General features: G+C 33.4%; 1 protein-coding gene across 1 annotated transcript; it reads right to left on the reverse strand.

Moving 5' to 3' along the window:
• Window positions 1-18,380: 18,380 nt before the first annotated feature.
• Window positions 18,381-23,743, reverse strand: LOC141485553 (uncharacterized). Its single transcript, XM_074182407.1, has 2 exons — window positions 23,318-23,743; window positions 18,381-22,007 (listed from the first exon to the last, which is right to left on the reverse strand). The coding sequence occupies exons 1-2, from the start codon at window positions 23,741-23,743 to the stop codon at window positions 18,381-18,383; spliced, it is 4,053 nt and encodes a 1,350-aa protein (XP_074038508.1).
• Window positions 23,744-24,397: the final 654 nt, after the last annotated feature.

Raw genomic sequence — 24,397 nt, forward strand, 5'->3', positions numbered from 1 at the left:
TAGAAAGATGCATGAATGAAGATAGGACTGGATGGCGCGAATGAAAAGAATATAAGGAGCGTAAAAATGGAGAGATAGCATTGAAAGGAGATATCAGAAAGAATAGCGAATGGATGAAGCTTGTCAATCAATGGGCAGATAATGTGGTGAGGGATGAACAAGAAGGGTGAGGGGCAGGCTATGAACTTGGCGCCAATGAACTGAAGGGCAGACGGCGGTCTCCCCAGTCATGGTGATCATAGATATTTTTGTGCTATATAACTATGTAAATAATTATTATAATTCATGTTTATTTTGTTATTGTAATCAATTGCAAATTGTTATCATAATTATAAATGTTATTTTGGGAAATGAAGAAAAGTCTTCTGCCCCACAAACAAATCCATTGGATTTATCTGACAATTGTCAGACCAATGATCACTTATGGTGCAATTTTCTGGTGGCCAAAGGCTTCACAGAAAACGGCTCAGGCGAAGCTCTCTGGCTTACAGAGACAGGCTTGTCTGGCCTTCAGTGGTGCCACCAGTACCACAAAGTCAGCGGCCATGGAGATCCTTCTAGATCTACCTCCTCTCCACAGTTTTCTGGTGAGCGAGGTAAGAAATACTGCATATAGACTTGTTCACATTGCCAATCACACAAATCAATTCAATGCAGAGTGCAACAAACTGTTGGTTAACACTGGAAGTCACAGCATTCTGAAAATGACCTCTGACTTCATGCCTCCAACTGACAATTGCGAACTGCCTCATAAAATACTATTACTGAATAAAGGGGACTAGATTTTCCGGGAGAAAAAAATATAAAGAAGAGTAAGTTGTTGGTTCACAGATGAATCAAAAATACCTTCCAGTTCTGATGCAGGTGTTTTCAGTCGTAGACCCAGGACAGAGATTTATACCTGCCTAGGAACCTATGCGACTGTATTTCAAGCGGAAATTTACGCTTTTGAATTGTGTGCGGAGAGATTGGAAGGATCCAACCTCATACACGAGTCAATAAAAATATTTTCAGAGAGTCAGTGGCGTTGAAAGCTCTTGGCTCCTACCAAGTAACGTCGAAATTGGTAGAAAATTGCCAAAAACGACTCTCCTCGACAGGAAGACTTAACAGATTATCTTTGTTCTGGAATCTTGGCCATACTGGCCTGGAAGGTAATGAGTCTGCTGACTCATTACCTTCAAAGGAGGAAGCTACAAGCAGCTTCATCTGACCAGAACCTGTCATTGGCATCGCTTGAGGCTTTGCCAAACAAACATTGAACACCTGGATGGCAAGAAGATTTTTGGACTTCTGGCAGAATCTTCCAGGATTAGCTCACTCCAAGGGGTTTATTCACCCTTCGAAGCTTGACAATAAACAGTTGTTGGACTACAGAAGGGGTAAAATACGACGTCTAATAGGCTTTCTTACAGGTCACTGTCATTTGAATCATCATATGCAGAAACTCGAACTATCGGAAGACAGTGTGTGTCGCCTCTGTTTGGAAAACAGGACAGCAGAGCATATACTTTGTGCCTGCCCCGCTGAAGACCAAATCAGCGGGGCAGTCGGCTTTGTTGAGAAGCTGGGTTTATTTGGCCGAGTGTGAGTAGGAGTGAGCCACAATAAACCCTTGCAAGTCGCGGTGGAGGGTCGAATAGACCGACTCACTTTGGATATAACCTAATCTATCTGTATTTAAATTCCAGCGAATATAAGAAGAACTAAACTAGAATTTTTTTTATTCAGGAATTTTTCATTGCATGAAGGAACTCATATTCTATTCGATTTCGATACATTGAATAGATCAAGTTTTGTTGCAGATTTTTTCAAGAATTCTTTCTTCACTTATTTTCAATTTTTTTTTGTAAATACTTCTAGTATGTTTGCATAGACTGCGTGTTACGTTAATTTTGTGTCCAATTCACTGATGGAAAAACAATAATGTGATTATTTTTCTTCACCGCTTAAGAATAATTACCCAGTGCCACAACTTTTTAATTCGATTGAATCAAAAATTGCGTTAACATCGTGTTTCATCATCACAATTCATCCTCATCGATAAATTACCGAAGACATTCAAATATGAGCGATTATATACAGATAGTGCCGAAAGTTGATGAATTTTCGGCAATCATTTTAAGTGCCTTAAACATTGCTCAACTTGAATTTTAATTTTTTTATATTCAAAAACTCTCATTTGAAGTGAATATTTTCTTTTGAAATGTTTATGAAAAAAATATACAAATTAATCGACCAACATGAAATCCTTTCAAAATAATCGAGTATACCCAAGGAAAAAATGAGGTTGAAACTAAATATCATTGTTACTTTTAATGAATAATAACAAATCGATACGATGTTTTCAATTGTATTCGAAAGCGGTGCCGATGGTTTTGACATATCGACGTGTCTTTTTGTGTCCTCTTTCTCGTTCAATGCATCTAATTGTCCGATCAGGAAATTCACAAATAGTAGATCGCAACACACTTGCTGGAATATAATATAGTCGGTCCATGTGAACCTTCTACTTTGGATATCTCCTAGAAAAAATCTAATGGGGTGAGATCTGGCGAACTGAAAGGCCACCGTGGATATCAGTATTTCGTCCTAACCATTCATCACCGAACAATTGAATAAAGAACTAATCCAAGGATTTGAAAGAACTTGAACTCACAATCTCCCTTTTTGGGTCTTGATGAGTCCTCTTTTGAAATAAAAATCGAGTAATCTCGAAAATTTTGTAAATCATCGCCTTCCTCCAATTATATTGAAAGTTATTTTTCTTATGCTCTCCTGTATGAATATCAGAAAAGTGATACGATAAATATCGAAAACACCAATCAGAGATATTTTTCAACTCTAACTAAACAAACTGAATGTAAACAATTCATATATACATTTCTATATTTGATGAATAATATTCTATAAATTAATTTCAAAACTATGCATCTGAATTTCAATTGATGATATTCGAAAATAAACAAAAAAATCTATCAATTGAATAATACAAATCACCGGTTAACTGAATGAAAATCAATATGAAATCATATAGCTATTGTGGGTAATTTTGATGTTGGTTCAATTGTGTTTTGAAATTAGATATTCCGTGAATTGTGAATACATTAGGCAGCTCATCAAAATTATTCGAGGTAGTTCAAAAACTCCACAAATGAAATATATTTTCAATGGAATGTGGCGATGGTAAATGAAAATTCATGATGAAGGTAATCAACAACACTTTACTCTGAAATTTTCACAGAACGTCATTACCTATTTCAGTATAAAAAAGCTTTTTTTGGAGTGCTGAAAGCAGTGATTAAAGTGATTCGTGTTAATTGATGAATTTTGATACGAATTACTTCTGAAGCACTCATCATCAGATATCTGCCTTTCAGTGAGTTTTTCAGGAACCTTTTCGAAGTGAAAATTATTCCAATTCTTCAAATTCTGTAACTGAAAACCAGTGCCTAACTGGAGCTGCATAGTGAGGAGGTGCTCCATCTTGTTGAAAGTGCAGCAAATCTTCGTCTTCAGCTAGGTTGCCTTGGTGGTCCCTTTGGTTCTCTAATTCATGCACAATTGAAGGTTCGACGGTGTGTTCCAGCATTTCGAGGTAAATGTCGCCACTTAAATATTGCCTGGTATGAACAAGGGACCAATTATAGCATCGCCTAATATTCCTGCCCAAACATTCAGTTTTTCAGGATAGTGAGTGTTACCCTCTCAGAATCGATGCGGGTTCGCACCTTTCCAGTACCAACAGTTTTGTTTATTTACATTACTATTCAGCATAAAAGTACATTCATCACTGAAACAAATATTTTTCAACATTCTCGATTCGACGCGAATCCTTTCAGTCATGAGTTTCCAAAACTCAATTCGTCGGTCTGGATCATCATCGCCTAGTTCTTGGAGAATTTGTGTTCTGTAGGGGTGAAACTTATGTAATTTCAACACCTTTCGGTAAATTCTCGTTTTGTAGATACCCGGCGATTTTGAAAAATTTTTTAACTGTACTCACGTATTTTGATGCGTGGACTACGAATCCGAAAGAAAAAAGCGGCGCTCTCCTTTATTTAAAAAGTTACGGCCCTTCAAAGTTCAGAAAAGGGCAACTTGTCAGCCTTCTTTTTCACCAAACAAACTATTTAAAAACACAAGCACTTATTCACTAGGTCATCTTTACACCTTACTCCTCCTTATTTAACACTTTTCACTTGAATAATCAAAATATTTCTTATAAAAATGTTAAAAAATGTACGGAGCTGCTTTTTGGTTACATATCACTGTATTTTACGTTTTTAAGGTTAATGATATGGTTGGTACGACTGATGCAGTCAATATTCCTAAAGTGATTCAAATGTTTTTTGCCTTCATTTTTTAGCTCGTAAATTGGTTTTCGGTACTTTTCTTAAAATTACAACAAATGTACTGAGCTTTTTTTCTTCGGTATTTTCATAATCCGCTTTCTATTGCATCTATACCATGAAGTGTCATAATTTAATTTGCACTCTTCATTGCAATTAGTACAACGTATTGTTGCTGCAAACACTCCTATTTGAACGAAATATAGAATTAAATTATTTTTTACTTTCACAAAATTATGAATTTCGTCCAAATTCATTTTGTATTTTTCTCTCACGTCAAACTAAAAATTCAAATCTACGAATTCAAAATAGTAGGTGACGACAAATACCAACCGCTTTTTTCTGAAATATCACTAGTATCTAACCTACAAATATAAGAGTGTCATCAGGAGAAGCATTCGTTTTCAAATTCAGTTTTTTTATAAGAAAAATGTTGATTATTGAAGAGAAAAGTGTCAAAGAAGGAGAAATAAGGTGTAAAGGTGACCTAGTGAATAAATGCTTGTGTTTTTAAATAGTTTATTTGGTAAAAAAGAAGGCTGAAAAGTTGCCCTTTTCTGAACTTTGAAGGGCCGTAACTTTTTGAATAAGGGAGAGCGCCGCTTTTTTCTTTCGGATTCGTAATCTACGCATCGAAATACGTAAGTACAGTCAAAATTTTTTTCAAAATCGCCGGGTGTCCACAAAACGAAAATGTACCCACCTTTCTAACCGACTCATGTGAAAGTCCTGTCATTACAGATACTTGACGTGTTGATGGAGTAGGCTCCATCGCAAATTTCCAAGGACCTCAATTTGAGTTGCTTCATTCAGTATTCTTGGGACATTCCTTTTTTTTATTCTGCACTGATCTCGTTTCTCTAAACTTTTCAACTGAAACGCGGACGTACACGTTACTTACATTTTTGTCCGGATGCCTTTCATGAAATATTTGAGCTATTTTTAAATAACACTGGTTCTGGGAGGCAAATATGGAAATTATCTCCGCGTGCTCAGGTATACTGTAAACTATCGTGACAACTACAGTTGAATGACGGTACAGATCGTTCAAATGATGACAACTAATGACATTTAAAAGTCTCAAACAAACCAAAAATTATTGACTCTGACAGAACCCAAAAAACAGATCTTCCCAACTTGTTTTGCAAAAACCGTAAATTAAGTTTTTATTCAACAAAAGAGTATCGACAGGCACTTATCATTTGAAATAATAGTCCGGGAGGTAGCATTACAAATAAACAAGTCATAAATATCATTGGAGTTTTTTCCGAACACCAAATTGTTACTTTTAACACCTCGACACGTATTTCGATCACCAAGTGATCATTTTCAAAGAAGAAGATTAAAACTAAGAACTAGTGCGAGGTAATCCTATTTATGCTATGACGGTAATCCATACATATTTTACAATTTTGCCTTATCTATTATTTCACAATATATATTTATATGAACATATATAAATTAATTTTACAATTTTGCCTTACCTATTATTTTACAATATATGTTTATATAAACATATATTGTAAAATAATAGATAAGGCAAAATTGTAAAATCAATTTAGGTTGGTACACCTGTATGGTTGGTACGCCTGGACGGTTTACCTGTATGGGTTACCTTTATAGCATAAATAGGATTAGCACGCAATAGTTTTAATCTTCCTCTTGGAAAATGATCACTTGGTGATCGAAACACGTGATGAGGTGTTAAAAATAACGATTTGGTATTAGGAGAAAACTCCAGTAATCTTCATTACTACACCAAGGGTTCCAAACAGTGCATCATAAGTGACGAAGTCATAGTGAGCTGGCTGATATTAAAGTTCGTGCAGACTTTGGCAATAAGCTATATTATTGTTTACAAAACAACGGAACCCACTTTGAACATTTACCTAATTGACATTTTCAATAAATTTGTAGTTCAACAAAAACCTCATTAAATATTCCTTTAAAACCAAAGTTTCACAATTATTACTTCACCCTGTACAATTATTATTTGAACCATTGGATATTATTTTTTTTAGTCTTCCAATGATGTATCACAAGTAGGGATCTGCAGTTTGAACTTTTTGAATTTTGGTGGGTGGGGCCTATAGAGGGTTGATGGGTGTGAGTTTTTTTTCATGTCATTTGAGTTCCTCCTTACATTCCAAAAATAGGTTTCAAGCCTTTTTCGATATCAGTTTTCGTTCGTGAGATATAGCCCATTGTAAGTTTTAAAATTGACACACTGTATAGCTTGTTTAAATAATATTTTCAGTTATAAAATTTATCTGACTAGTAGATGAGTCAACATTGTGAAATTCATTTTAAGACAATTGAGATACATGTTAATAGCAGGGGTATCTATGATACAAATAAGTACAAAATTGTATATAGATTCAGTTCAATGTTCCTCTTGAAGATGAGAACCCTTCAAAGAATTTGTTGTGGAAAATATTTCTCATGAAGAAGGTGAGTTACCATGTGGACGACAAGCCATCTTGATATCGATTTTAGGAAGTTCATTGAAGAATGCTTTCCGTTATGTTAATTCAGTATTTGAGTTGCTTTATTTTATGAAATATTGGTGTGTGAGTACTTGAATGTCATCTATGAATTTAGAAAAAAATCTTCTGATCAATCTTCACCAGATTCTAATCAAATATATATCTGATGTGTGTCGACTGAAAGAAGTGAAAAATTAATAATGGTTCAGAAAAACTAAAAAAAACCGCATAATTAGCAACACAAACTACAAAATAAATCTAAACTAGTTTAAGATTGTGTTTAACATCTATAATAAGTCCAATGGCTTAATCTAACTGACGACATCAATCAAGTATGGAATCAGAATAAATCTTAAAAAAAAAACAATTTTGTTGTGAAAAGCGTGTGATGCCTTAGATTACATTTTTATTATGACTCCAATCTGGCAAACAGCTCCTAAGCAAGTATTTAAAATAATGAGTATTTAGCACCCCACGCTTTTTTACAACAAAATTATTATTTTTAAATAGATTGTTAGATTTAAATAGATTGTTGTGGAATTGGCCGCGTTGGTAGTGCGCCCGACTCACGATCGGAAGATCGTGGGTTCGATTCCCGCCTCGACCAGATATTTTTCTCGAGAGAATTTATCTGGTTGAAGCTGGAATGATTCTGCAACCGTGTTAGGAATCACACGTTAAAAGGTAAGACCTCGTTAGTCCTTAGCTCGCACAAGTTCTCAACTTTTGAGAGTTGTCGTTCGTATGGGGGCGATAGCTGATTAACGGAAAAACAGATTTTTTTGAACAGATTCTGATTTCAGACAACTGAAACTCAATGAATTATTAGAAAAACAATATGTTTCATCTTCAATTTATCTGAGACCTGTCACGGAAAATGAAATCATTGAACACATATCTAACTTATAAAACTTTAGCTGGTCCTGACGGCCTGACCGTGAATATAATCAAATTAATACATATGCATATCATTTCATCACTAACATACATCATTAATCTATCTTTTTCAAAAGGGGTGATACCAAAAAAATGGAAGGAAAGTAATATAACACCTGTCTTTGAATCTGGAAATAGAAAAGATCCAATTTCAGATATAAATAATTTAGCAAAAATTTTTGAAAAATGTTTGGAATCTAGACTTATGGAATTTTTTGAGAAAAATCAAATAATATCAAACAGGCAATTTGGTTTCAGAAATAATCTAAGCACACAACATGCCATAATTGATCTTACAAAAGGGATTGTTGACTGCTTAGATAAGTCAGAGAAATATTTATGTATATTTCTACTTAGCAAAAGCTTTTGATACGGTAGGTCACGAAATATTAATAGAAAGACTAAATGAGGCAGGCATTCACGGTCCAGCATTGAACATTTTAGAAAACTATTTGAAACACAGATATCAGAGAGTAAAAATTGACTACCTTTGCAGCACACCACTTGAAATAACAACAGATGTACCGCAAGGATCAGTTCAAGGCCCAATTCTTTTCCTTGTTTATATCAACTCGATAGCATAAATTGAAGATTTCCAAGGACATCTTGTTCCATACGCTGATGATACGGCAATTTTGTTTACTGATAATAACTGGAATAATCTATTCAATAAAGCTGAAAAGGATCCTATAAAAATTTCACAATGACTAAATTGTAGCAAGTTGTCTCTGAATACCTACGTCTAAAAGTAACTTATAAAATTTTCTACAAATGTCGACACTCAACCAAACAGAAATTATACTATGCTTCATAAGAAAATATACACTCAACACAATTGCAACTGTCCATCTATTCAAAAAACCAGAGAAATAGAATATCTTGGCGTAATTGTCGATCAACACCTTATATGGAACGCGCTTACCAAATATGTAAACAATAAAGCTAGGCAAATAATTCGAAAATTTCACATACTTAGGTACATTTCCGACAATCGTAACCTAAAACTTATATATACATCTTTAATTGAACCATCATTTAGATACTGTATAGTAATATGGGAAGGATCATATAATAATGCTTTACAAAATTTGAAAACTACTCAGAACTGTATACTAAAAATAGGTTTCAGAAAAAACAAACGTTTTTCCACTAATAAGCTTTACGAAGACCTAGACATCTTTGACATTGACAAACTACATATGCACCAATGCTTGCTATATATGCATAAAAATACAAAACCAACTATAAATCCCAATAAAACTATTTCAACCCGATTTATTACGAAACTATCAATTGATATACCATTATTTAGAAAAAGTCACTCCCAAAATAGCCTTTTTTACATAGGTCCGAAACTATATAACAAACTATCAGTTCAAATTAAAAAAATATAAAAACTCAGTTCCTTTAAACACCAAATAAAACAAATGATTAATGAAAATGAAACATACCTATAAATGAAAATAAAATTAAAAAATGCATAAATAAAAATAAATTAAAAAAAAATATATGAATCAATGAAAATGAAATAAAATGAACGAATAAATAAAAAAAAACATAATATAAATGAATGAAGGGAAAAAAATGAAAAAGCGCTCCTCAAGTTTACACTCATTTCTACTCAATTTTTTCATACGTTTTGAAAAAAAAAACTATTCTCTATGTACAATCAGTTTGCACCTCTCCGAACATTAAAACATTTAAACAAAAAAAAATTCCTCGTACAGAAATATGCACAACAAGCATTTATGCTCAGGTAATTTCTGTACAGGATTATATTATATTATATTATATATTATTTTATTATATTATTATATTATCTGTAATAACAATGAATATTACTGGAGTTTTTTCACAACACCAAATCGTTATTCTCAACACCTCGACACGTGTTTCGATCACCAAGTGATCATCTTCAAAGAGGAAGATTAAAACTAAATTTTAATCTAAAGATTAAGAAGATTCAAGAAGAAGATTAAAACTGAGTTTTAATCTTCCTCTTTGAAGATGATCACTTGGTGATCGAAACACGTGTCGAGGTGTTGAAAATAACGATTTGGTGTTGGGAAAAAACTCCAGTAGTATTCATTACTACACCAAAGGTTCCAAACAGTGAATCATATGTAATAACAATAACAATTGTGAAAATGACAATTATGGAATGGATGAATAAAGTTTTGATTTGATTTTTTGAACTGAAAATCATCAGTTGCATCAAGCCATGGGACTCATTTTTGAAATTGAACACAATCTTAAGTTAGTTTCGAATTATTTTTCATTTATCAGTTTGTGTTGCTAATAAAGGTCGTTTTTTTATTTTTGAAACTTATATTTATTTTCCATTTCACAGTTTGGCTCGCTATTTCAAGCCGATGTTTCTATATAAAATATATACGCATGCGCAGACAGTGTGGTTGTCTTACTTGCTCTCACACATACACCGTGTGAGGAAATTATTTAATCCTGGCGATCAGGATAAGGAAATAAACTCATGAAAGTATTATATATAAATCCTTTATTTAGTCAAAGACTAATAAATTATACATACAAGTGAATAACAATTTTAAAGAAATCGATACAATCTAAAAATTATAGTATTTTTTTTTGTAACTTGTACAATGTCATTAAGCTGTAATATACTTATATTAAAAATAATTAATTACTAATTTACATCTCACCTCAAATATATTGTAAAATCTTACAAGTGAAATTAATAAATTAAACGTCGCGTCGTTCTATAAAACTGAAGTCAACAATGTAAAATATTTACAATCTATATATACATATATATATATACATACACATATATACACATACACATAGATCCTTATTTAGTCATGAAACTAATAAAAACATTGTGAACAATATACAAATATACAATGATAAAATAGGTGACTCGCACACATGTGTATAAACTTACAAACAAATATAATATATAAAATGAACCACACAACATTTATATACAAAAAAAATGTTACTACAATATAATTCCATCCGTTAATAGGTGCTTCTTGAGTTTGACTTTAAATATACTCAGACTTTCAGAATTTTTTATATAAACCGGAATATTGTTGTACATGGTTACACCTTTAACAAAAATAGAGTTTTGGCTATATGTTCTGCTAACCAGAGGAACGCGAAGATTACCTCTACATCTAGTATCGTGCTGATGAACATCCTGATTGAGAACTAAGATATTCTGCAAGTATTCAGGTGCTATACCTCTTTTAATTTTATGAATGAATATTAAGGAGTGATATAATAGATAAGTCTTAACCGGTAACCAATGAAGAGTATCGAGCATAGAATTTATTGACGTGTCACGTGCACAACAAAGAATAATTCGCATAGCTCGATTTTGCAATTTTTGCAAACGGCTTAGCACATTTTGATTTACCAGATAAAGCACTGTTGCACAGTAGTTGAAATGAGGAAGAATAAGTGTATTATAAATCATAAGCTTACTCCACTGAGTGAGATGCGGAGAACATCTCCTCAAATAATAAATTTTCATGGCAATTGTTCTTATAACATTTTTTGCATGGTCATTAAAATACAGTTGACGATCAACCAAAACCCCTAAATATTTAAATGTCTCAACCATTTCTATCTGGACACCATCGATTGAAAGTTTTGGCTCTGTTTTCATTACTTCCCTATAAATTTTATCTCTACTGATTAACATCCATTTTGTTTTGTTTGTATTTATTTTCAATAAGTTTCCACAGCAATAATTTTGAATGGCTTCTAAACTTTCGTTGATTGCATTGAAGCATGTTGAATGATTATTCCCAGTGTAATAAATAACAGCGTCGTCAGCAAAGAGGTGTATACAACATTCTTTCACCACCTCAACCATATCATTTATATAAACTAGAAACAATAAAGGACCCAGAACACTACCTTGAGGTACTCCTATATTATTATCGAGTGTGCCAGATGTAACATGATTAAGTCTTAATTTTTGCTTCCGGTTATTCAAATAGTCTGCAATCCATTGTAATGCTGCATCTACAATTCCAACTGACTCCAATTTCTTCAATAATCTGGTTCTGTCAATAGTTTCGAAAGCCCTTTGCAAATCCAGAAAAACGGTCACTGTTATTTGATTTTTTTCTAAAGTGTTCTTCCAATCGTGGAGCACACATTGCAGAGCAGTTTCACAACTGTGTTTATTACGAAACCCTGACTGAACACATGTAAGGGCCTTATTACCTTCCAAGTGATCCACAATTTGATTGTAGACCGCTTTTTCTAGTACTTTTCCTATAATTGGTATCATATTTATTGGTCTCAATTCACAAGCTTTATTCGTATTTGGGACTTTGGGAATTGGGATAATTGTTGCAATTTTCATTTCATCAGGCACTTTATGAGTTTCGAAAGAATAATTTATCATATTCAAAAGTGGTTTAGAGATGGTTGAGAAGCATTCTTTCAACAATTTTGTAGATATTTCATCTGTACTATTTTTATTTGTCATTGAAAATATTATTTCCTTGAGATTCACAATGGTAATCATCTTGAAATATCTCAATTTATGTGAAACAGGACTAACTATAAGAGGAATTTCGTCTTGAGGTATTTTAATTGAATCAGTGATATCGTTAATACTTTTGACATAGTATTCATTAAGACTATTTGACATTTTGATATTATCATTTTCAATAATAACATCATCGAATTCAATACTTGCATATGTGCTAGAAACACTATTCTTTGGTATATATTTCTTCAAAGTCTGCCACATTTTAGTAGGATTACCCATATTACTATTTATTTTATTTTCTAAATATTTCTTTTTTTCTCTTCTTATAACCTTCACAGCAGTGTTTCGTTTTTGTCGGTAGGTTTCCCAGTTCTCTGCTATACGATTATTGACATATATCCGATAGCTTTCATCTCTCTCTGCAGTCGCATTTTTGACTATAATATTCCACCATTCTTGATAGTGAGGTAATATTTTTATCTGCCTCACAGGGGCAACTGTATCAACAGCTTCTAAAATTGTGGTAACCAAATACTTATATTTACGATTAATATCATAGGTTCTATAATCCCATTCTATACTCTCTAGTCTTTCATTGATTGCATGATAATCCAAAGTCCTACCTCTACTCTCGATTAATTTCACTTCATTTTTTGAAACAACTTCATCGAGATTTACTATTATATTTCTGTGGTTACCAATTCTAGGTAAATCCAGTACTTGTACATTGGTGTCACAATTTGACAACACTAAGTCAATTAAAGTACCCCCACTACTTGTTATGTTCGTATGCTCTTTAACTTTATTTTCAAAACCAATATCCTCTATCACAGCCATCAATCTCTGAGTGTACGTATTCGTACCATACCAATTAATATTGAAATCTCCAACAATAATAATCTTCATATTCTTGTCTGTTAAATTATCATCACACCATTTTTCGAAAAAGTCTAAAAATAATACACCACTGCTGTTTGGGGATCTATAAACTGAGACAACTAAGAAAGTAATTTTATGATACACAAATTTTACAGATATTAACCAGTAGGACTTTTCAAAACACGTTTTAGAAATAGTCAAGATTTGTAATTCATTTTTTGTATAAATGAGGGCACCACCAGTGTGTCTACTACTACTGTCCACTCTATGAACTACATAACCACTTAAATCAATTTCACTATTGTATATATCAGTTGTTAAATGTGTTTCCGATAAACAGACTAATAAAGGTTTTTTATCATCAACAAAATGCTTTATTTCATCAAAATGTGCTAGAAGACTTTGCGAATTCATGTAAAGAAGAAAACAGTCAATATCTTTCGTTATGCGTTGTATTCTACGGTTTTTTTGGCTCTCTCTAAAAAATTACTTTCAATTATATCCTTATCATCAGCGATCTTGCATACCTCATCTCTATTTGGATATTCACCTATCTCGATATGAACCAAGTTACTATGTTTTCTACCATTAACAATTATACTAGTTAATTTAGAAACTAACATATTTTTAGTAAGTACACGTCTACCATCGTTAATATCTACTAATATTGCTCTCGTCTTAATATAATTGTCTAACCTGGTAATGTACTTACCAAGTTTGTCATTAAATTTGTCAATAAAATAATTTAGATGTGATAATCTAAGAGGAACTGTAGTCAAAATCAAATTTGTATGGAGACATTGTTTCAAGTTATTATTTAACATTTTGAATGAAGGATAATTCTTATTGAGAAAATCATTGAAACCAGCTTGTATAATCACAAAATCGTTCATTGTGAATGATCGTGTCAACTGTATTATATCTTCAATAACATATTTTAAACTAGCACCTGGTTTGATTATAGTTTGTACAAAATACTTTTGTCTAAGTTTCTTACTCAACAAGTTTCCTACGTTCCTGCCTCCTTCATCACATAATATCAAAATCTTATTTCTCTCACTTTCGACTGCTTCTTCTTCTTTATTAGAAGAGAGTTGTTCAATTGCTTCTTCTACTTCTTTATTTGAAAAAAATTGTTCATTTTTCCTTTCTTCAAGAATCTTTGTATCCACTGCGTCTATCTGACTTTTTAGTTCAGTCAGTTCTCTGCTGTATCTTGTATTTTCCTGTTCTAAAATTTTAATTGACTCCACCATGCTTCTGCATATCTCCTCCATTCGTTTGAGCTCATCTGCTAACAATTTATTTTCATCAATCCTAATTTTCATATTATTTTCATAGGACTGATTTGTTTTTTTGATTTCAATAATTTTTTTGTTCAGTTTTTCTATGATATTACTCTGTTCCTTCAACATTTCCTGGTCTTTTTCATCTCTTTCCATTACTTCATCTTCAAAATCCCTTGTTCTTCTATTCAGTCGTTTGATATATATGTTATTTTCTTCTATTGTTTGTTTCAATTGGTCAATTACCGCTTTAAGTTTTTCGACTTCTTCATTTGCATCATCTTCATTCTTCTGTAGTAGTAAGTCCCTTTCGAATATTTGTTTTTTCATTAAAGCAACTTCCTCAAGTGCCTTGTCATGCTCTACTTTATGGGAAATACCTTTTTTCTCACATTTCATCGAACAGTATATCTTGCCACCACCCAGATCTTTACAGAATTTCTTTTTTTCTATACAGGCACGATGAAATACTTCGAAGCATACTATACAACACACGTTTTGCGATTCTTTGTTTTTGCAGCATTTAAAGTAAACTTCCATTATTTGGAGCTGAAATTCAACTTGGTACGCCACTGGTCACTGGTTCTAGTATCAGTGTTTCGTTTTTCTAGCAGAAAAACGGTCCACTTTTTCGGGTGTAAGTTGTTTTCATTCACCGATATGCATATCAGTTATTATTTAATCTGTTGAAGATGTATCATCAATTACAATATTTATCAACTCACTTTCTTCGGCTCGAATTCTTGAGCAGATTCATATAAATTTTACTTTTGAAAGACACTTTGAACCATGGAAAATAGACAAATTACATTGTCACCGATTCTTGATAAGTGTACAAAGTTTAAAATTAATCTGTCCGTTTAAAGTTGGTCAAAACTGAGTTCAAAGGAGTCGCTTACAAACAAATAAACAAACATACACGTTAAGCTAATGTAAGCGTGTTAAAAAGTAGTTGGTAGATGTGTAAATGATGAAAAAAGAATGGATAGTGAGCCTAGATAGTGAGCCTATTTATTTCTGTTTGAATATGAATTGGATATGAATATTTTGACATCTAAAATTGTGATTATTTCTCGATGATATCAATTTAATAATCGACTAATTACGCCTAAGGCATTCACATTCCAATAAGTAATTTCATCACGAAGCAGACCAATAGGGGAAAATTCTATTGTTTTAGTAATTGCTAGCATTTTAATACTGAAGTGAGTCAACAACTGAAACTTTACAATGTTCACGTTCCATATAAAGAAAATTTAATTGAAGGTGAAGTCGTTATATTGGAAATTGCAGTTGATGAATAACCAACAACGTACAATTATCTCTTTTTTTTTCATTTCAGTATCTTGGTCAAGAGTAGTAGTTGATATATCGATCGTTCTAAGTACTAGTCAACGTGTTAAGATCGAAATAATATTATTTTTTCTATTCAATCATATCGACAGTGAGAAAATCCTCCAAATCAGAATATTAATATGTGTATTTTTGAAATATCTACCTCATTTGGAAAAGATAATATTTTTATGATAAAGAACTGATAAAGACTAGAAATTACTCCACAAAAAGAGCGTAGAATATTTTCCATCTACGAAAAAAGCATTTTCAGTGAACTACCTGAAATTATTACACTGGATGTTCGTATCGAATGTCAGACTATTGAAAATCAGGAGGATTTTCTTCAGGTCACAATATCTAACAAAACTCGTTTTTTCATATCTTTTGCAGTGGATGTATATTTTCAGGTACGTGCCATCTTCACAGATGCCTTAATTATGATGCACTGTTTGGAACCTTTGGTGTAGTAATGAATATTACTGGAGTTTTTTCCCAACACCAAATCTTTATTTTTAACACCTCGACACGTGTTTCGATCATCAAGTGATCATCTTCAAAGAGGGAGATTAAAACTAGAAACTGATGCGAGCTAACCCTATTTACGCTATAAAGGTAACCCATGCCTATTGGATAGGCAGTATCGTGAAATTAATTTTTATATAGCTGAAAATTGTTTTATATAAACATATATTGTTAAATAATAGGTAAGGCAAAATTGTAAAATTAATTTAGGTTGGTATACCTGTATGGTTGGTACGCCTGGATAGTTTACCTGAATGGGTTACCTTTATAGCATAAATAGGGTTAGCTCGCATCAGTTTCTAGTTTTAATCTTCCTCTTTGAAGATGATCACTTGGTGATCGAAACGCATGTCGAGGTGTTAAAAATAACGATTTGGTGTTGGGAAGAAACTCCAGTAATATTCAGATGCCTTAATGATTTACAATAAGCTGGTTCATGATATTCTCGTCTATTCAAATTCAGAAAACTCAAAGAAAACATACCTGTGGGCCTGATGAGAATGTTATACCATGTATTAGTAGAAAGCCATCTACGCTACGGGATTCTAGCATGGGGTGGAGCTTTGAGGACGCACATAAACCAATTAGAAGTGATACAGAGGAGATTCATAAGGCTGATATACTCTAAAAACCTCAGATATCCTTCTGACAAACTTTATTCTGAATCACAGATCTTAGACCTGATGCAGTTATACTTCTTCATCACAAGTATCAAATATCATACTTCAAAACACTCCAACCAACTCCCTGCTCACTGCAAAAGGGGCAATCATTCTCAGAAATAGATCCAATTAAAAAGATATCAATTGAAACTGAAATTGAAATTTGTGCTATTCGCTATCATATAAATGATACAAAAATTGCTATTGTAACAGGTTATAGACCATCTGGTGGTAAAATCAACACTTTCATGGAATGCCTAACGCAGACACTCCACCTTGCATCTAAAAGATCTGACTTCATAATACTATGTGGTGATTTTTAATATAAACTGTCATAAATCGGATCTAAATACAAAACTACTATCTGACATTTTCAATTCATACCAGATAAGCAATAATCCTCAAGGTGCCACTAGAATTTTCACTAATAAAAACGCGCACACTACCTCATCCTGCATTGATTACATGGTGACCAGCCTACCTCAACCAAAATGGGAAATAAATTTGGTCCAACCAAATATAGCCGATCATTTGGCACACATTCTGGTATATAAAGAAACAAACACTGTATGCAATAAGAAAAACAAAATATCATATATTGAGAGGAGTTTATGCGATGACAATATGGCCGAACTACAACATCGGTTAACTCGTGAAGATTGGTGCCAAATTTTTTATTTACAAATAAATGAAGCTTTTGAGTACTTCTATAACACACTGATTTGGTGTTTCGATGTATCATGTCCAAAAAAGCGGTGCTATGGGAAATCCTACCAGAAAAGCTGGATAACTCATGAAATTATTGATGAAAGTAAAAAATTAAAGTGTTTTGGCTTCTCTCAAATTCCCAAAAATCTGAACCTCACTTGATTGAACATTATAAATCGAGATTGCGAGAGCACAAACATAATGTAAAGTTGGCAAAAAATTACTATTTTAAGTCTAGAATGAACCAGTCAGAAAACAAAACTAGAGAGACTTGGAAGATAATAAATAAAGAATTAGGACGAAGCACAATCAACTCAAAAAAAACAATAACTCTCAACTATGATGATGGGTCTAAAATTGACTCAGAGAAAGTACCTGAAATATTTGCTGAATATTTCTCAAATGCAGCTGAAAATTCCATATCAAATCACTTCGGGCAAAACTTATCTCTACCCTGTACTGTTACTGAAAATATTACCATTTGTTTTTGAATTACCTGCAAATTATTATTTATTCCGGGTCGAAGAACGAAATTTTATATTCTTTTAGAAAAGTCAGACGTCTTTCAAAAACTTTATTTTTTTTTTTTTCAACAACTCATATTTTCACATCAACCTTGATCACTACTAACAAATGTCAACTAAAAACGATATACAGGGTGTAATCACATAACAATCATAAATCTATAACATTCTCCCCCTTAGTAATTGAATAACGAATTACTACTATTTTATAACATCTAAAACGATGAGTCTTGAAACTGGTCGTCGAAAAATCGTGCCACTACTATTCTTCACATCGACGATCCTGATTTTACCATCTTTGGCAGGATAAACTTCGTTGATAATACCTCTCTGCCAAATATTTCTGGGTCCATTTGGATCTACCATTAAAACAACATCTCCTACACTGACAGATTTTGAATCACCATGCCATTTTGATCTCCTGATCAAACTTGGCAAATACTCCTTTGTCCATCTGAACCAGAATAAATCAGATAATTTCTGTGCAGCACGCCAACTGGACATCAAATTCATATCCCTATCGCTGGTTTCGGTACAGGAGAGTGCAGCATACGACGGACCGATGAGAAAGTGATTAGGAGTCAATGCCTCTGCATCTTCAGAGTCCAATGAAACATATGTTAAAGGCCTAGAATTTAAAATATTTTCGCATTCAATCAAAAAAGTTCTCAGAATATGTTCTGGATAGTACTTTGATTTTAAAATTTCTTTTAAAACCTTTTTTATACTTTGAATAAGTCGTTCCCAACATCCTCCCATGTGAGGTGCTAGTGGAGGATTGAAAACCCATTTAATTTTTTTCATTGCACAAAATCGTAGTATTTCATCCTGGTTCAACTTCTTCAGTTCTTGAGATATTTCCTTTTCAGCTCCTATAAAGTTTTTTCCATTATCACTATATAATTCCTCAGGAAATCCTCTCCGACATCCAAACTGACGAAGTACATTGATAAATGAATTCGTACTCAAATCATGTGCTATTTCAAGATGAATAGCTCGAGTGACCATACAGGTGAAAATAACACCATATCTTTTTTCTCGGCTCCTCTTGACTGATACTTCTAAAGGTCCGAAATAGTCAACGCCTGTTTTAATGAAGGCCCTGATTGTGGGTTCAATCCTGCAAGGGGGTAGTTGTCCCATCATTGGGATTCTTGGTAAAGCTCTTTGATTTTTACAATGTTGACAGCTGTTCCAAGCACTTCTTACCGCTTGCCTCATTCTTAATATCCAAAATCTCATTCGCAGATTATTCACTACCATTTCTTGACCATGGTGGTGAACCATTTCATGATAATGTTGGATCAGAAGTTTAGTTATTCTGTGGTTAGGATCTAAAACTATAGGACGTTTTGCAGAGTCGGTCAACTGAATTGACTGGTCCAGTCTTCCACTGAGCCGTATGAGTCCATCATCCTCAGAATAACTACAAGAAAGAGTGTAAAGTCGACTTTTACTTCTGATGGGCATTTTATTTCTAAGAAATGTCATCTCTTCATTGAATGAATCCAACTGAATTTTTCTGAAAAGATGAACTTCAGCTTTGCAAATTTCCTCTGCAGTTAATTCGGACTTGAATTTACTGTGATTCTTAATAATTTCATAAAACCTAATGACATAGGCTGTAGCACGTAACAATCTCTTCCATTTAGAGAACCTATTCGGGTCAGGCACTATGAGATTATCTTGAATGAAATGATAGAATACAAATTCGCAAGGTCTTTCTTCCAGATGATCAATATTTACTTCCCTTTCCATTTTTTCTTTTGGCCACTGATCTGGTGATAATATCAAGAAATCTGGTCCGGTAATCCATCTCCGGTTATTATCGCTAAACGTAATTTTTTCCAATCTCTTCGTAGCTTCATCAGCCACATTTTCTTTGGAATTGATGTATTTCCATTCTGAAGAATTCGTCAAGTCCTGTATTTCTCCTAGTCTCTGGGCAACAAAAACTTTGAATCTTCTAGCTTCAGACCGTATCCAATGCAAAACCGTTTTTGAGTCGCTCCAGTACCAAATAGCCGAAATTTCCATGTCTAAGGTTTTCTTCAAGAAATGTCCTAGGCGCGCTCCCATCAGTGCAGCTTGTAACTCTAACCTAGGAATGGAAAGAGGTTTTAAAGGTGCCACTCGTGTCTTAGCAGTGATAAAACTTGTCTCAACTTTCTCTCCTTGTTGATTTCTTAAGTAGGCTACAGCTGCGTAACATTTTTCAGAGGCATCGCAGAATATGTGGAGTTGAATTTCACTTTTTTGTCTATCCAAAGTGAAGTATTGTCTGTGAATCTTGAAATTGTGGATAGTTTTCAAATCTGCAATCCACAGTTGCCACTTTTCATCCATACAATCTGAAATTTCATCATCCCAGCCAATTTGACTTCTCCAGATGTCCTGTAGTAAAATCTTCCCTTGAATTAAAAAATTTGCCAGAAATCCTAATGGATCAAAGATGGACATCAAAACTTTCAAGATTTCCCTTTTTGTTGGTCGTCTTAGGTGTTCCAAAACATCGCTGTCAATTTTCTGAAATTTTGTTTGAAAGCTGAACGTGTCGTCATGAGGATTCCAAAAAACTCCTAAAATTCTTTCTAATACGAATTCTCCATTCTTTTCCATATTCTTTCCACCTGAAGCTAAGAGTGAAACATCAATACTTTGGCTGATTTTTTCATGATTCGTGATCCAGTTACAAATGACAAAACCTCCTGCTTTGTGTACATGAATCACATCCTTAATAAGACTTATTGACTCTTCGAGTGTGTCTGCCGATCCCAAATAATCATCCATATAGTGTTGTTGTATGATGGCAGTTGCTGCTTCTGGAAATTCTTCTCTGAAGTCTTCGGCATTTCTGTTTTTAGCCTCCTGGGCTAAGCAAGGTCCACAGGTCGATCCAAAAAATACGACAACAATTTCATATGTATCAGGTTCAATTCGTCGATCTTTACCTCGCCATAATATTCGTTGTGCAGAGCAATCTTCCGGTCTTACTTTAACTTGCAAAAACATTTCTTTTATATCAGCAGTGAATGCATATTTTTTAATTCTAAAATTCAACAGAATATCATTCATGGAGTTATACAAATCGGGACCTGTCAATAAATTATCATTGAGGCTCACACCGTGACTTCTGACTGAAGCATCAAAGACAATTCTTAATTTATTTGGTTTGTTTACATTTGTTACCCCGAAATGTGGCAAATACCATGTTTTCTCATTCACATTATTTGCTTCTTTTTTTGTCAACTTCTTGATATAACCTTTCTTCTCCATGTCTTGAATTTTTTCGCAATATATTTCACCGTACTTCTCATCTCTATCCATTTTTCGTTCAATATAGTTCAGTCTTTTTAGCGCATTTGTTCTGCTTTCAGGAAGAACAATGTTATCTTTTTTCCATAGAAGTCCTGTTTCGAATCTCTCTCCACTTCGTTTCATTGTTGTGTCCAAAATATGCTGTGCTCTCTTATCTTCAATCGACAAAACTTTATCAGACATACTTTGAACAGTTTCCAATTTCCAATTTTCTTTAACCATTTCGTGTAGAATATCCAAATCATCCTTCTCATTTCGGAGATCGTGGGTACTGATATGACAGACGATATGTTCATTTCTACTGGAGACATCCAAATTTCCATGAATTACCCATCCCAATAATGTTTTACTCAGGGCGGGTCCATTCCATGGTCCAGAAATGAGTTTTCTGTTAACTAGAAGTGGCCAATTATCTTGTCCGATGAGTATCCTGGGTTGAGCATCTTTCAACGGTGAAATCTTGTCCTGGATGTATGGATACTTCATCCTGATTTTATCGAAATCTACTGTCTGCGAGGGAAGAGAAAGTTTCGTTGTTCGTACATGACGCATCTGAAAATTGGGACCATTGTCTTTGGAACTAATAGTAAATGAAACAACTTTAGAATCATTTTGTTGATGAAACAAATCGTCATTAGTCCATTGTAGAGAAAGACTTTGTATGGGACCATCAAGACCAAGATAATTAGCAAATTCTTCATCTATTAAAGAAATTGTTGATGCGTCATCCAAAAGTGCATAAGTTTCGACTGTTTTGTTTCGACAAGTGACAACTACCGGTAAAATTTTCAGTAGAACGGATTTATTATTGAAAACGTGAGAATTTGTTCCAACAATGGCAGAGTCATCAACATTATTGCCTTCATTAATAGTCTGAGGAACGTCTTTATGTAATAACTTATGATGAAACTTTGGACATTGTTGGACTCCACATACCTTTCGTTTTCTGCATTGCTTTAGATTATGATAAAAACTCAAACAAGAAAAGCATATCTTATTTTCCGTTATTATTGACCACCTACCATCTACTGGCATTGACTTGAATTCAGAACACTCTGTAAGATGATGTACATTTTTCTTACAGCAAATACAAGATTTTTTGCTCGTTGCTAAAGTAACTCCTTTTTGACATATTTTGATTTTGACGTATTTTCCTGAATGTCATATTTTGGAATTTGAATTTGACTAGCCGCATTTGCCTTTTCATCAAGCCACTTTCCTAATTCTACTAGTTTGAATCGTGGTTTTTCTAACTTAGAAAGGTGTTCTACCCATGATAGCTGATATGAGGTTGGTAATTTACTCATTATTTCATTCACTAGAATTGAATTATGTAAATGTTCTTCCTCATTGAGCGATTCTATAGTAGCTACAAAATTTTTGATTTCATCACAAAACTCTATGAATAACTCAAGCTTTTCTTCTCTCACGGGTGGAAATTTCTTTATTTTCTCTAACAACATCATTATTATATGATCTGGCCGACCAAAACGATTTTTCAGTAAATCAATAACTTTGTCAACATTTTGTGGCATTATTAAAAGGGATTGAACAATTTTTTTGGCATTTCCTTTTAGGCACTTCTGTAGTCTAGATTGATTTTCCTCGTTTGAAAATCCACAAATAGCGTTAGAATTATTATAATGATAAATAAAATTGGGCCATTCACTTGGATTTCCGTCAAAAATGGGAAGTTCTCGTGGCAGAGATTGCCTTGTTAATATTTTTGTCATCTGAGGAAGAGTCATTTGATACATATTGTTATGAAAGAAAGGGGTAGAATACTTTTCCGGACTATTTTTAGAATGAGAATCTCTTACCAATTCATCTTCTTTTACCATAAATATCGAATGCTTATCCTCACCGTCATGCCCGTTTGTCCATGGAGTTTTACCGTCGATCCAATCTTCCACGTTAGGCTTTTGGGACTGATGCATTGACATTGACTCACTTTCATCACTATTCTCTTCAATTTCTGCTACTTTCAGGGCTAGTTCTAGATCTATAAGCTCTTTTTCTAATGTTTTCTTCTTTATTGCCGTTTCGATTTCCAATTTCTTCAGTCTTGAAGCTTGACTACTCCTACTGCTTCCTTTTAGTTTGGAAGGAGATTTTCTGATTGCTCCTTGACCTTCAACTGCTGTCACGACTACATCAGATTTAGCCTCTAGCTTCTCTTTCTTTTCTTTCAATCTTTGACTGTACCTCAGGTTTTGAACAGATTTGCTTGCATTCATGCTATCCATGGTGTTGTTTCTTTGCATATCTCGAAGGACCATATGTTTTTGAATTACCTGCAAATTATTATTTATTCCGGGTCGAAGAACGAAATTTTATATTCTTTTAGAAAAGTCAGACGTCTTTCAAAAACTTTATTTTTTTTTTTTTCAACAACTCATATTTTCACATCAACCTTGATCACTACTAACAAATGTCAACTAAAAACGATATACAGGGTGTAATCACATAACAATCATAAATCTATAACACCATTATTGAACCGTTCCATTCTTATCCGGTTACGGAATATGAGATATCAAATGTCCTATCAGAAATGAAAAACAAAAAAACGGCAGGATTTGATGAACTATCAATTATAACAATTAAGAAAATATTGCCATCTATTGTCGTTCCTTTAACATACTTAATGAATCAATCACTTATACAAGGATACTTTCCAGAAGTTCTGAAAAAATCACTCGTTATACCTGTATATAGAAAAGGAAACCCCACAGAAAGGGACAACTATAGGCAAATATCTTTGTTATGCTCGATATCTAAATTATTTGAAAAAGTTGTAGCACGTAGGATTATGGATCATTTGGAATCAAATAGGCTGTTATGTATGTCTCAGCATGGTTTCAGGAAAAATAAATCTATAGAAACAGCTTCCTATCATC

Source organism: Leptinotarsa decemlineata, unplaced genomic scaffold (assembly GCF_025532065.1).
Source record: "Leptinotarsa decemlineata unplaced genomic scaffold, Ldec_3_MD MMD2_tig00026328_RagTag_RagTag, whole genome shotgun sequence".
Taxonomy (NCBI): domain Eukaryota; kingdom Metazoa; phylum Arthropoda; class Insecta; order Coleoptera; family Chrysomelidae; genus Leptinotarsa; species Leptinotarsa decemlineata.